This window comes from Gracilinanus agilis, chromosome 3, assembly GCF_016433145.1.
Source record: "Gracilinanus agilis isolate LMUSP501 chromosome 3, AgileGrace, whole genome shotgun sequence".
Lineage (NCBI taxonomy): Eukaryota > Metazoa > Chordata > Mammalia > Didelphimorphia > Didelphidae > Gracilinanus > Gracilinanus agilis.
The window spans coordinates 23,073,045-23,086,453 of record NC_058132.1 but is presented as its reverse complement, the minus strand read 5'-3'; the positions used below and the strand labels follow the sequence as shown (position 1 = coordinate 23,086,453).

At 45.3% G+C, this 13,409-nt stretch overlaps 1 protein-coding gene across 2 annotated transcripts in view; it reads right to left on the bottom strand.

The window, feature by feature from the left end:
• Nucleotides 1–13,409, bottom strand: part of NECTIN2 (nectin cell adhesion molecule 2) — a 182,918-nt gene that overhangs the window by 156,018 nt on the left and 13,491 nt on the right. Inside the window, exon 8 of one of the 2 annotated variants that reach the window (XM_044667280.1) lies at nucleotides 12,294–13,096. The exons of the other annotated variant lie outside the window; for it this stretch is intronic. Coding sequence (XP_044523215.1) covers nucleotides 13,025–13,096 — 72 coding nt within the window. The 3' untranslated portion in view covers nucleotides 12,294–13,024. Of the gene's footprint in view, nucleotides 1–12,293; nucleotides 13,097–13,409 lie in introns of those variants that run through there. 2 annotated transcript variants of the gene reach the window in all.

The following is a 13,409-nucleotide window of genomic DNA, read 5'->3' as shown; positions in this document are numbered from 1 at the left end:
AGACAGAGAGACAGAGAGACAGAGAGAGAGAGAGAGAGAGAGAGAGAGAGAGAGAGAGAGAGAGAGAGAGAGAGAGAGAGACACTGAGAGAGAGAGAAACACCACCTTGTGGGGTATCAGGGAAGGCTTTCTGTAGAAAGTGGCACCGGGAGTTTTCGGAGTTCTTTTAGCAGATGTTGAGCAATCTGTATTCAGGGATGTCATAATGGGACTGGACTAAGTGGCTGCTGAGGCCCTTTGAATCTCTCAGATTCTAGGATTCTTTGAGCTTTTGAAGGACACCAGGAATTCTAAGAGAAGGCGGGTTGAGGAAGTGCATTACAGGCAAGGGGGCAAAGGCAAGGAGGTGGGAGATATATCATACATCTTGTTTGGGGAACAGCAAATAGAGGGGTTTGCCAATGTAGTATAAATGAAGGGGAGCTATGAGAAATTAGCTTGGAAAGGTAGATGGGAGCCACGGGGTTGTTAGGAAGAGAGCATTTTGTAAATTTGAAAGCTCTGGAGAATAGGGGCTGTTATCGATAATGGGGATCACTTCACTGCCCAGGCCCTAACACACCATTCTTTCCCTATGAATAAGAAGAGAAAGTAAGTGCCGGAAGGAGGCTGAAAAGATTAGAGAATGGGCTAACTCTAATCAACTTCCTTAAAAAGGAGGAAGGAAATGAACATGTATTGAGTGCCTACTGTGTGCAGGGCAAAACGCTAAAGTGCTTTCTTTGTACAGAGTCTCGAAACCTCACAAACCAGTGGGGGTTTTTCAATTGAGGAAACTGAGGCAGACGGCGCTGAAGAGATCTGCCCAGGGTTACACCAACAGTAAGTGCTGGAGGCTGGATTTGGGGCTAGGGCTACCTGACTCCAAGCCTAGCGCTCTGTGCACTTTGGCTCCATCTAGTGGCATCGAGGGGCTTGGTCCGCTTCTGAGCGCTCTCAAGTTCTTCCTGTTCTAGCTCAAATTCTTAGTGTATAGATGAAGAAAGTGAAACCCCCTCCCTGCAGTCACAGACCCGGGAGTGGTGACTCCCAGGCTCCTCTTCTCTCCTTCTCTTAAGTAAACAAACAAACCAACACCAAATAATAGCCCAAAGAAACCCTGGCACATTGGAATTTCTGTAAATAAAAACGAGAGTGTTTGCTATAGTGGTTAGAGGGATGGCTTGGAGGCAGGAAGACCTAGCTTGAAATCCTACCTCTGGTTTATACTGGCTGCCGCTTAACCTCTTAGTGCCCCCAGACTCTTAATAAATTAGGGCTGCCTGTGGGTATTGGCGGAGGGAGTTTCCATATAGGAAGTCCCTTTTTTCCCCAGGCAAAATCTCAGAGTTAGACTCCAAAAGATCCAATCCCTCCCTCAGGTAATCGCAAAACACAACCAGAAATTAAATTTAATCAAGATTAGCTCTTTGGAGAAATGAACTCGATTAATCTTGTTTACTAAACAAGGTGAATAACAAGAGGGCTTGTCAGAACTAGTTTTTTGAGTATTTCAATATTTAAAAAACAAACAAAGAGGGGGCGGCTGGATAGCTCAGTGGCCTGAGAGCCAGGCCTAGGTTCAAATTTGGCCTCAGACACCTCCTAGCTGTGTGACCCTGGGCAAGTCACTTGACCCTCATTGCCTAGCCCTTTCCGCTCTTTTGCCTTGGAGCTGATACTAAGTATAAGGTTGTTTTTCTTTCTTAAAGAAAGTGATGGAGAGAATGTTAAGAATGTAGATTCAATTTACAATGTGTCCTGGGCTCTGTTCCACCCCCACATTGACTCCCAGAACTTTTTTGTTGCTAAACCATGACCTGTTTCCCTGTCCCAGAAGGCATGGCTGACCCCAACCAGCTCTTTCCTAAATAGGTGCCTAAATAGGTGCGATCGATTGAGAAGGGTTCCCAGAGACCAGGAGGAAGATTATCAAGGGGTGGGGCCTCCTCCTCGGCTGAAAGGTCTGATGCACTGGCTTAGGCTCAGACTCACTTGGGAAAACATTTTCTGAATGGGTCCATTTACCTTCTATCAGCTCAGAAAAACAAACAGCTCCTGCCCTCAAGCTGCTGCTGGAATGTGGGAAGGGCATCCTGCATGATACAAAGTCTAATATTAACACGGGCAGGTAGGTGGTACAGCAGACAGAGAGCCCAGCCTAGAGTCAGGAAGATTCATCTTCCTGAATTCAAATCCAGCCTTAAACACTTCCTGCCTGGGTAATCCTGGGCAACTCATTTAACCTCATTTCCCCTGAGTTTCCTCATCTGTAAAATGAGCGGGAGAAGGAAAGGGCAAACAACTCCGCTGTCTCTGCCAAGAAAACCTCAAATGGAGTCACAGACGGAAATAACCCCAAAACAACAAATATAATAATGTAGTGGGGTGCTGGGTGGGGGCAAAGGAGAGATTCAGTGAAAGTGCGTTAGGAAATTCTAAGAACATTTCCAGCTGGGGGGATTACAGGGAGGGAGAAGGAGGATTATGAAAGCTGCAGGTCTGGACATCTGCATGGAGATGGGATATGACAGAAAAGGTTTGGCAGATGGTAACTATCTCAGGTGGCTGGAATTTTGAGTGTGTGGATGGGAAGGATGTGAAATGAGGCTGGGAAGGCAGGATGAAGTCAGATTGGGGAGGGTTTGGAATGCCAGACTGAGGGGTTGGCATGTCATCCTAGTGACTTCCTTCCCTTCCCCTCCTCTCCCCTCACCTTCCCTCCTCTCCTCTCTCCTCCCCTGCACTCCTCTCCTCTCCCCTCCCCTTCCCTTCCCTTCTCCTCCCTTACCTTCCCCTCCCCTCCCCTCCCCTCTTAGATTCAATACTATGTATTGGATACAAGGCTTGGAGTGGTAAGGGCTAAGCAATGGGGATTAAATGACTTGCCCAAAGTCACACAGCTAGGAAGTGTCTGAGGTCACATTTGAATCCAGGACCTCCCCCATCTTCAGGGCTGGCTCTCAATCCACTGAGCTACCCAGCTGCCCCTCAAACCCTTCTTAGCACTTATGCTATACAGTGCTTTGTACTGATTGGCCAGAGGATTTTGTAATGATTAAGAACTGATTTGGGGGTAAGACTATAAGTTCAGTGGTTGTACCAGGTTTACTGGTTAGGGCAGCATCAGAACCAGTAAAGTGATAGAGGTCTCCAGGGTTGTTTCTCACACACCAGGGACCATCTGTGCTGGATTAGGCAGGCTGAGAACTAGATTGGAGGAGCTCATTATTCAGCCCCTCCTTGACCATCCCAAGATTAGACCTAATTAAGAGGTGGTCCATCAACTATCCAGCCCTCCCCTTGGGGAACATGGGAAAAGGAGTCTCGTCCCCTTGTCCCCTTGGATTATTAACCAAATTCTGTTAGAAGGGACAGACTTCCCTTGGGATTCCCGAGGACAAGTAGCAGCCTTGCTGGCCTCTCTGACCCAGATTCCAGCCAGGGGAACACACAGCAATTCTCTCTAACAGTTAGGAATTAATAGAGCATTGCCACAGTTTAGAGCTGAGGGATGGGGTGGGGGAGGCTTAGACTACCTAGTGCCAGCCCCTCGTCTGAAAGATGAGGAAGACTGAAGGCCAGAGATGTTATTTGATTTTCCTGCAGTCACCCAGGAAGAAAGCAGTCTCAGTGGACCGAGCGCTGAGCCTGAAGTTAGGAGGATGGCTCCAGTCCAGCCTTGGACACTTACTGGACAAGTCACTTAACCTCTGTCTGCCTTAGTTTCCTCCTCTGTAGAATGGGATGGTAATGGTAGGCTGTGTAAATCGAATTAGCTCATCCTCATTCATGGTTAAACTCTAGCCATCAGAGATAATGTCATCCCACCTCCCTGAGTGGGGAGGGGAGATGAGTTACCCACACGTGACAGTAAGTAACAAATCAAGAACAAGGGACTGCCCTTTGGGCAGGCCAAAACAGTGTTGAGGCTGCCATTTGTCTGCTTGAAATTAGAGGTGGATGCAGGAAGTGACGAAAGATGCCGTCTTTCAAATATGATGGTAACTTCCTGTGGAGGCAGTTGGCGCTTTGAACTTGGTCCTGAAGGATCTCTGCTGAGACCTCAGGTGGCTTCCCTCTGAATTGTCGCGTGGGTAAGTTAGTTAGGTTGACTTCCTCCTCCCTTGTCGTTTCTGGAGTCTCTACCCTCAAGGAGGCTCTCCATGTTGGTCTTGGATGCTCTCAATCTTCCTAACTTTTCTTACTTTCATTACTATCCCTCAATCAGCCTTTTTGCAGCTTGTTTTGGATCTGTGATTTACATAAAGCTGCCAGACAGGTGAGATCAAACATTTTCTTTCTTTTAGCCTTTAAAATACATTAGAAAAGTAGCCAGTTTTAATCTTAGCTGCAGGGTCCTGAGGTTTCAGCTGGGGAGGCTGTTTCCACTCCCCCTTGCCTCAGGGAACAAATAAGCCAATTAGCTGACCCTCAGTTTCACCTGGGAAGGAATCCTATTTTTCAGTTGCCTTACTGGGGACTTACAGACTGCTTTGTCTCCTAGCTAGCCCAGGGACACACCTGAAAAAGCTTAGAAGCAGCTCTGCACCTCACCCAAAGCAGAAGGCACTAGACTCAGCATATTGGTAGGATCTTTTAGGGAGAGTAAATTTTTAGGCTGAAATTAGGTCTTAGCCTTGTTTTACTCCTGGGAGTCTACCTTCTTTTCAAAACCCCACGTGTCTCTAGTTTTAAAATCTCAGTGAGAAGATAAAGCCTGGTGGGGCCAGCCAGAACTGAGCTGCCCTTTTGCCTAAAGAGGGAAGCACATGGGTTTAGCAGTTTTAGCTTCAGGGGGAAGGAGAAAAGAAAAAGACTTTTAAAATTTTAAAAATTAAAAAAAAATTTTTTAAAATTGAACTTTTGAAGCTGAAAAGGGTTTCAGCTACACCTTATTTCCCCTCCCAAACTTAGTCCCTGAAAGAAACTGCCTGCTACAGGCTTTGTTTTTCTGCCAGCCAGAAATAAATGAGATTGTAATTTAAAAAACAATAGGGTCCACACCTAACTCTTGGAAAGGGAAAACCTACCCACTATCGACATCTACTGATAAAAAGTAAAATTACAGGCAACTTGAAATGAAGATGTGTTTTCAACCAGTGAATACCTTAGTGAATACCTGGGTCCAGACTTTCGATTGCGTAGTCAAACTTGTAGAAATGACCTTTTTTTGCTGGTTAGTAATCCCACAGAATGTATTACAAGGGATATATCTTGCACTATATTTGGGTGTGGTGGTAATACTTATAGGGGGAGTGGTCTATCTTTACTTCTCCTGGAAAGACTAACAAGAGAAGCAAAATGCCACTTCTAATATAGAACAATCCAGGGCACCACATGCTCGGCTTAATTATAACTCGAGGTTGGACAATGTGGAGGAGAGTATAGAGCAACCGATGGCTTCTGTAAAAATCCTTGCAAAGTATTTAAAAAGGAGAAAATGTAAAACGAGGAAATTCCAGCATCAGAGAGACTTATTTCTCCATACTTCCTCATCATCTGAGTCTCTGTCTGACTCTGCTCTTGCCACACCCCCTACTCAGCCCATCCCACCACCAGTCCCTGCCGCTGCTCCAGCCCCTCCCCAATTCAACCCTTCCTCCCTTGCCCCAGCCCCTAACCCCTCCTCCCTTGCCTCTAACCCTGCCCCAGTCCTTAACCCCTCCCATCCTGCTCCTCTCTCTCATCCTTCTAACCCTCCCTTCCCCCAACCCCTTCCCCTTAGTTTACCTACTCCCTACCCAAGCCTAGAGGCAGGAATGCAAAATGATGCAGCCCAAAGCCCATTACCCTTAGGGGAAGTACCTACCTTCAATAAAGATGGGGTCTTGATGCCTATAAGACACTATACACCCTTCAACCCTCAAGATATAGCTAGGTTCAAAGAAAATATACCTACTTTTGAGAAAGAACCATTCTTAATTATAAGAAAATTAGATAATATATTCCGAACTTATGACCCCAGTTGGCAGGATGTTGAAAATATATTAGATGAGTTTCTGACAGTCGGTGAGAAAGAAAGAATCATTTCTTGGGCCAATCACAAGAAAGGTAAGGGAGGACTTAAATGGCCCCTCCAGGATCCAAACTGGAATTACAATTCTCCCCCAGATCACAACAAATTGTGCCATGGCAGAGAGGCATTATTGTCAGCCATGAAAGCTTGTGTTGATACACCTGACAGCTGGGCAAAATTCGAGGAAACCAAACAACATACCAATGAAACTCCCTCCCATTTTATGGATAGGCTGATTGAGGTGGGAGAAATATACATGGACCTTGATTTAACCATGGAACGGGATGTTAGATATGTACGTAGGCAATTCGTTGAGAATTACTGCAAAGTAGTCAAAGACTTTTAAAACTAACTGCCCAACCTGGGAATCTATGAGTCTTGAGGAATTGAGGAAAGTAGCATCTTATATTTTTAAGGGCCATGCACAAAGACATGAGGAAGACACTGACTCAATGGATGCTTTAAAAGCAGAAAATAAAATGCTAAAGGAAAGACTGAAAAATAAAGGAGAGACTATAGCCCCTCTCCAAGAATCTAACTATCAATCCATTATCTGTCAATTCTGTGCGAAGAAGGGCCACACAATGATGAACTGTAGGAAGTTCTTAAGAGTAATCAGAAATAATACCCAGTCAAAAGATAACTATAGAAATAACAACAGGAATAATAATAATAATAATAATAATAATAATAATTCTAGGAATCATAACTTTAGGAGTGATAAAAATGCTAGGAATAAAACTCAGGAAGATGATAACTCATACCAAATGATCCAACACATACATAAAAAGTGGAGCTCATCCACACTATACCAAGGATGACAATCCCCCTCAGCATGGGGGATTCCAGAAAAATGCCCAAGCTATGGATCTCGAGGAATTGAGTAGAGTAGTTGTATGTGCATTTAACGGTCACCAGAGGAAAAATGAAGATGAGCCCATTGAAGTCATGAGTAAGTTTGAAAGCATTTACTGCTCTTATAATCTCTGGTGGTCTGGATGTCAACTCAGCTGGAGTCTTCAGAGTAGTGGCTGGTCCAGCCTGGTGAACTCTCCCCTTCCTGCTCCTGCCATCCCTCTCACCAACAGTCTATCTGAGATGAGCCAGACATGCTGGATGGGGAAGAGAGCCAATATGCTCCCAGAGATTGCCACAGTTGTGGGGTTCCTCTCCAACTTGTTGAGGACTCGGGGCTGTGTAAGTGAACAGAGGCTACAAGTTTTGAGCAGGGCCTTTCAAGAGGCACTCACAGAACACTATAAACAACACTGGTTCCCAGAAAAGCCATTGAAAGATTCAGGCTACTGCTGCATCCTAATCAACCACAAGTTGGACCCCATCATCAGCAAGGTAGCCAGGCAGATTGGACTCAGCCTGCCTCTGCTGTACCACTTGCTACCCAGGGAGTTGATCCTTTGGGTGGACCCCTATGAAGTGTCCTACCGAATTGGGAAAGATGGATCAATTTGTGTCCTCTACAAGGCAGGGCCCACTCCATGACCTACACCCAGGGGACAAGGTATACATAACTTCCAGTACACTGGAGGAACTCAGCCTATCTGAGGAGGTCCATTCCAAATATTATTAACCACCCCGACAGCTATAAAAATTGGAGAAAAGGACTCTTGGATTCATTGCTCACATGCAAAGAAAGCATCTTCTATTGAAACTGATTGACTGTTTCCTGTTACATGCATTGGAGATAACAGTTCATAGACAAATGGATGCTGTTTTTGGAATCTGTGTTAGTTAAAATCACCTGGGGTTCTATTTGGAAGGATTGAACATCAATATAGTGTTTGACAAACTTCTGTGGACCTGTGGGGGTTCTTAAAACTACATTTCCCGTGGTCCAACGGGTTTCATGGGTTTCCTGTTTTGGATGATGTATTAAAGGTGAGGGACTATTTTAAGTAGGGGGTAGTGACTTGGGACTTCCTCTTGAGTTACCTGAGCTCGAGGAGAGAGGAAGGTAAATGGCTGAGGTGAGGTTGGAATAGGTTTTTCTTACAGGCGCGTGGTCAGTTTATCTCTATCAGCATGGCTTTTATTAAAATACTATTCTCCCTTTTGATCTCGGCCCTCATCATTTTTAATTATAACAAATCACATTGTATTTTTTTTCTCCCTGAATTTATTTTTAATTTTCTTATTGATTTTCCTATTATCTTTTAATAGAATAATTGATTTCCCCCTTTTCTCATTTCTTGTACTTAAAGTACATATAATCACTATTAATCTTTTTATTTTTTTTTTGCAGTGCTATAATTTTAATATATATATTTGCTGTAATATTACTGCTTACTCACAAGGCTTTAGACTTTGGGAACCTGCCATGTATTGTGATTAATGCTTATGTCTGATTCCAGGAGAAGGGAACACAAGAGCCATTAAAAAGTGCTAAGAAGGCACAGGGTCATGGAGACAGACCGACCAATCCCAATGGGATTGATGAGAAAAACTGCACAGTACCAAGGAGCACAAGGTCAAAAAGACCATACAAATACAGGTGGGATTGAGGAACTCCCATGCCAATACTAAGGACTTGAACTCAGTATAAGACTTGAAGTTGTGATGCTTAACATATGTTAAGACGTAGGACTCTTCGAACTACACTGCTGGTCAGGTACCAAAGGTTGGCCATCATCCTGGCTCACCCATATATTTCTGAGAGTGAAAGTAAATCAGACCAGGGAATGACAGGCACTTCCCTTACATATAAATCTGGTCCTCTTTTTTTTTTTTTCTCTTATGGAATGGCAACTTCCTGCAGTCTTGGCTGCCAATGGGTAAGTGCAGTATTACTGCATTTTGTTCTACAGACTAGTAGGATAGAAATTATATTAATTGGACCCTAATACAAGGGCCTTTTATGAATTTATTTTTATTCAGAAATTTTATATACATAGATTTTGATATTTTGATTCGGATTTTAAATGTTTTCTTTCTCCCAAAGTTTCATTTTTCTTCAATTTGATTTTCTTTTTATGTTTTTGTTTTTTCTTTTGAATTGACTCATACAACCCCATAACTCAACCATGTATCCTGAGCTGATCTGGGTATTTCTTTTTTAAATACCTTCGTCAGGGGGGTGATTGTTTTTTTATAAAATCCAAGATTTAATTTTTTGTTAGAAAAAAAATTCTCAGGGAAAGAAGCTTGCTGACTCCTTAATCCAGAGAATGAACTGTTTGCAGAAAGATGCCTGAAGAATCTACATTGCATCAAGAGATCCAGAATGAACTTTGGGGTACAATTGATTGAACTGATGGGGTTTGAACAGTTACTTTGAATGTACATTTTATGCCAATAGGGGACTGCCCCCAATTGGTTTCTTGTCAATGCGCTTAGCAAACATTGGTTTTGCTTTCTCTCTCTTCCATTCCCCTCTTATCTCTAACTATTGGAGTTAGAAGACCTTTGTGGGTATAAGATGATTATGGAAAATGATCACTTGGGGTGACTAGGCACCCAATGATCCTCACAGGGGTTTGTGTAAATAGAATTAGCTCATCCTCATTCATTGTTAGACTCTAACCATCAGAGATAATGTCATCCCACCTCCCTGAGTGGGGAGGGGAAGATCAGTTACCCACACATGACAATAAGTAACAAATCAAGAACAAGGGACGGCCCTTTGGGCAGTCCAAAACAGTGTCGAGGCTGCCATTTGTCTGCTTGAAATTAGAGGTGGATGCAGGGAGTGACAAAAGATGCCATCTTTCATATATGATGGTAACTTCTTGTGGAGGCAGTTGGCTCTTTGAACTTGGTGCTGAAGGATCTCTGGTGAGACCTCAGGTGGCTTCCCTCTGAATTGTCACGAGGGTAAGTTGGGCTGACTTCCTTCCTCCTCCCTTGGTGTTTCTGGAGGCTCTAGCCTCAAGGAGGCTCTCTTGCTTCTCTAATTGTAAAAGGCCTTGTGGCTAGAAGCCTTGTTTAATTAACCTCAGGACCTCTGGTCTGCGTCAGAGTTTCTCTCTCTATTTCCCTACCTTCAACCTTCCTAATTGTAAATAAACTTCCATAAAAGCCATCCTGACTTGGGTCTATTTTAAATATGGAGTCAAGCTAATCTGATTCCTGGCGACCACCTTAATATCTAGTTTCCCCTCTTACAAGGCTTACCTGCCTCTCAGGGTTGTTGTGGGCATCCAATGAGATGGTAATTGGAGAGTGCTTTGCCAACTCAAGTGCTATGTAAATGTTGTTGTTATTATCATTATCACCATCATCTTCATCATCATTCTTCCAGTGTACCCTCATGGGATCAGGGAGGATAAGCTGTAGGATGGTGTGGGCTGGAAAAGGCAGGCCGGGGGTCACCTGGAGAAGACATTGAATGCCAGGCTAGGGAACCTGGACTTTGGAGGCAGGCATAGAAGGTATTTGAGCCAAGGAGGAGCATGATAAGAACTGGCCATTGAGAGAGCAACTTGGGGAGAGAGTAGGATAGATTAAAGCAGGGGAGAGTCGTCAGGAACTTGGGGGCTCATTCCTTTCCTCTGTCAAGGCTCCCAGAATCCTTTATGGCCAGATTGGACATGCCATTTGCCTTTTTGCCCATTCTCTGGCTCTCTTGGGGACCAATTTCTTCCAGCCCTTCCAGTATGAGAGGGAACCTGGCACACCTCCTATTCCTCTCTCCTTGAAGGGCCTGACTTCCCCTCCTGCCCCAGAGGGCCAATGTTTGGGTCACCTATTGTATGGCAGTCAAAGTGAAGGGAACCTCTAGGCGGGGTGGAAGTCCTGTGCAAAGTCCCCCTTGTGATTCCCCATGATTCCCTCTGAGAAAGAATCCCAGGAGAAGAAAGGATGGGCTGGAAGATAGACATCCTGGGAACTCCGTGGTAGCCACTCCAAGGCAGGAAACCGAAAAGCTCTGGGAGAAGGATAAGACTTAGGTACGGGGTTCAGTCCAAACTGCTGGAGGAAACACTCACTTTAAGGAGATATTTGCAGGGGGTGGAGACGGAGCTCAGGAAGGGAAGGGCTTGGAAACTGGGAGACATCGAGGCAGTAGGGTGGAGGCTCCAGTTAAATGGGGCCTTGGAAGTTGTGGTCCTGTAATCCTAGAATCACTGGCACTCTCACCTGCCCCTGGATAGGTCTCACCATCCCTCGCTGAACAATTTGGCATTAAGCCTGCAGATTCAAGGCTGGAAGGGACCTTGGAGGCCACCCAGGCCAATCCCTTCATTTTTTTTTTAACTCTTTATCTTCTGCCTTAGAATCAATATCATGTATTGGTTCCAAGGCAGAAGAGCTGTAAGGGCTAGGCAATGGGGGTGAAGTGACTTACCCAGGGTGACACAACTGGGAAGTGTCTGAGGTCAGATTTGAACCCAGGACCTCCTGGCTCTAGGACTGGCTCTCTATCCGCTGAACAGCCCAGCTGCCCCCATCCCTTCAATTTTCCAGGTATGGTGTGTCCATTGATGTACAGGGACCCTGCCCAGGGTCATACAAGTAATAAATGTGTGAGCTGGTGAGATTTGAACCCAGGTGCTCTGACTCCTGAGCCAGGTCTCACTCCACAACATCATGCTCCAAGGTGGTTTCTCCCCCCACTCTTGCCTTTCCCCTCTAGGGTGAAGGCTGCCTCCCTCCTTCCCTCTGCCTCCAGCCCTCCGTACCAGAGACCCTGATGGATTGTAGGAAGATTTTAATAATAATTTAAACCATAAATTATTAATTTAATTACAAACATAAAAATATTCAGCATTCAGGATGAAGAAGAGTCAGGAGCTGGGGACATGCGTGCTAGCTTCTAGTCTGGCTGAATACATGTTGACTGAATGTATTTGCCACTTCAGGGCATCCAGGAAGGCCCAATGACTCTGACAGAGCCCTCAGGGAATCCTCATTCTCTCTAGCAAGGCCCCATGGTAGGATGGAGATTTGGAGAAGGAAGGCCTGGCTCTCATTCTTGGATTTAATGTACATCAGCTATGCAACTTCTGGAAAGTTCGTCTCTCTCTCTCTCTCTCTCTCTCTCTCTCTCTCTCTCTCTCTTCTCCCACCTCAGTTTTCTCCTCTGTCAGATGGGGCTAAGAATACTTGCCCTACTTGCCCTCCAAGGGACCAGGTTAGGGAGGGTCCAATAACAATTCACTTTTCCCATTGGCTTAAGGTCAACTGGATTTCTGTTCTTTCATCTTTTTTTTTTTTTTAAACCCTCACCTTCCATTTTGGAATCAATACTGTGTCTTGGTTCTAAGGCAGAAGAGCAGTAAGGGCGAGGCACTGAGGGTGAAGTGACTTGCCCAGGGTCACACAACTGGGACATGTCTGAGGATGGATTTGAACTCAAGTTTTCCTGATTCCAGGCCTGGCACTCTAACCCTTGCACCACCTAGTTGCCCCCTTTTTGGGTTGGGGAGTTATCATTATGAATATTTAACAAATCAAAGGATGGGAACCTAGTTCTAGAGCTGGAAGGGACCAGAGGCCATCAGGTCCAAATCCCTAATTTTACAGAGGAGAAATGTGAGGCCCACAGAGAGAAGGGACGTGCCCAGGGTCACATAGCTTGTAAGTTACTGAGGGAGGATTTGAACCCAAATCTTCTTGACTCTGGGGCAAAAGCTCTGTTGCCTATCCATTTTGGAGAAAAGCGCAAAGAATGATGGTTTTTTTTTAGGTTTGGGAAGGATCTTTTGGGGGCAGCACCTAGTACATACAACAGGCGCTAAATAAATAATAAATGCATGAGAACTGGTAGTTGGAGTCCTTTTCTTTTGGATGGGGAAGCTGAGGTCAAGAGAGAGGAAGGGCCTTGAGCATGATCATGTAGCCCCTCCGAGGGGTGCGGGGACAGAATCAAGTGTCTTGATGCTGATGTCCCAGCAAGTTGTCCTTCCCCTTGGCATTAGGCAGGGCGCATCGAAGCACTGTGGATGGGATGTCAGGAGAGCCATGACCCACGTGGGTTCCTTCCAAGACCCTTGTCTGTTCTGGGGAAATTCCAGGATCCTGGGAGGGATCCAACCCTCTGGTAGTACCTGCTGACCATTTTGGCTGAGGTCATCTGCCATTCTCTATGGGGTCAGCCTGGGGTGGACTGGCTGTGCAGGCCACTGAGGAATAGGAGATTTCCTGCAAAGACCAATATGGTGTCACTGATGTGGCTCCTGGCCCTGTTCCCCTCGCCTCCCACCAATGGAGATTTTGGGGGCTTCCATAACCCAGGGAGCAGCAAGGGACCCCAGAGATCACATCCCCTCCCTCTCAACACTCCCTGTCCCCAGCATTCACACCCACACCCACACTCCACACAAGCTTTTGGCTGAGCAGTGAAGATGACTTATGAGGTTTTCTTCCTTCCTTCCTTCCTTCCTTCCTTCCTTCCTTCCTTCCTTCCTTCCTTCCTTCCTTCCTTCCTTCCTTCCTTTCTCTCTCTCTCTCTCTC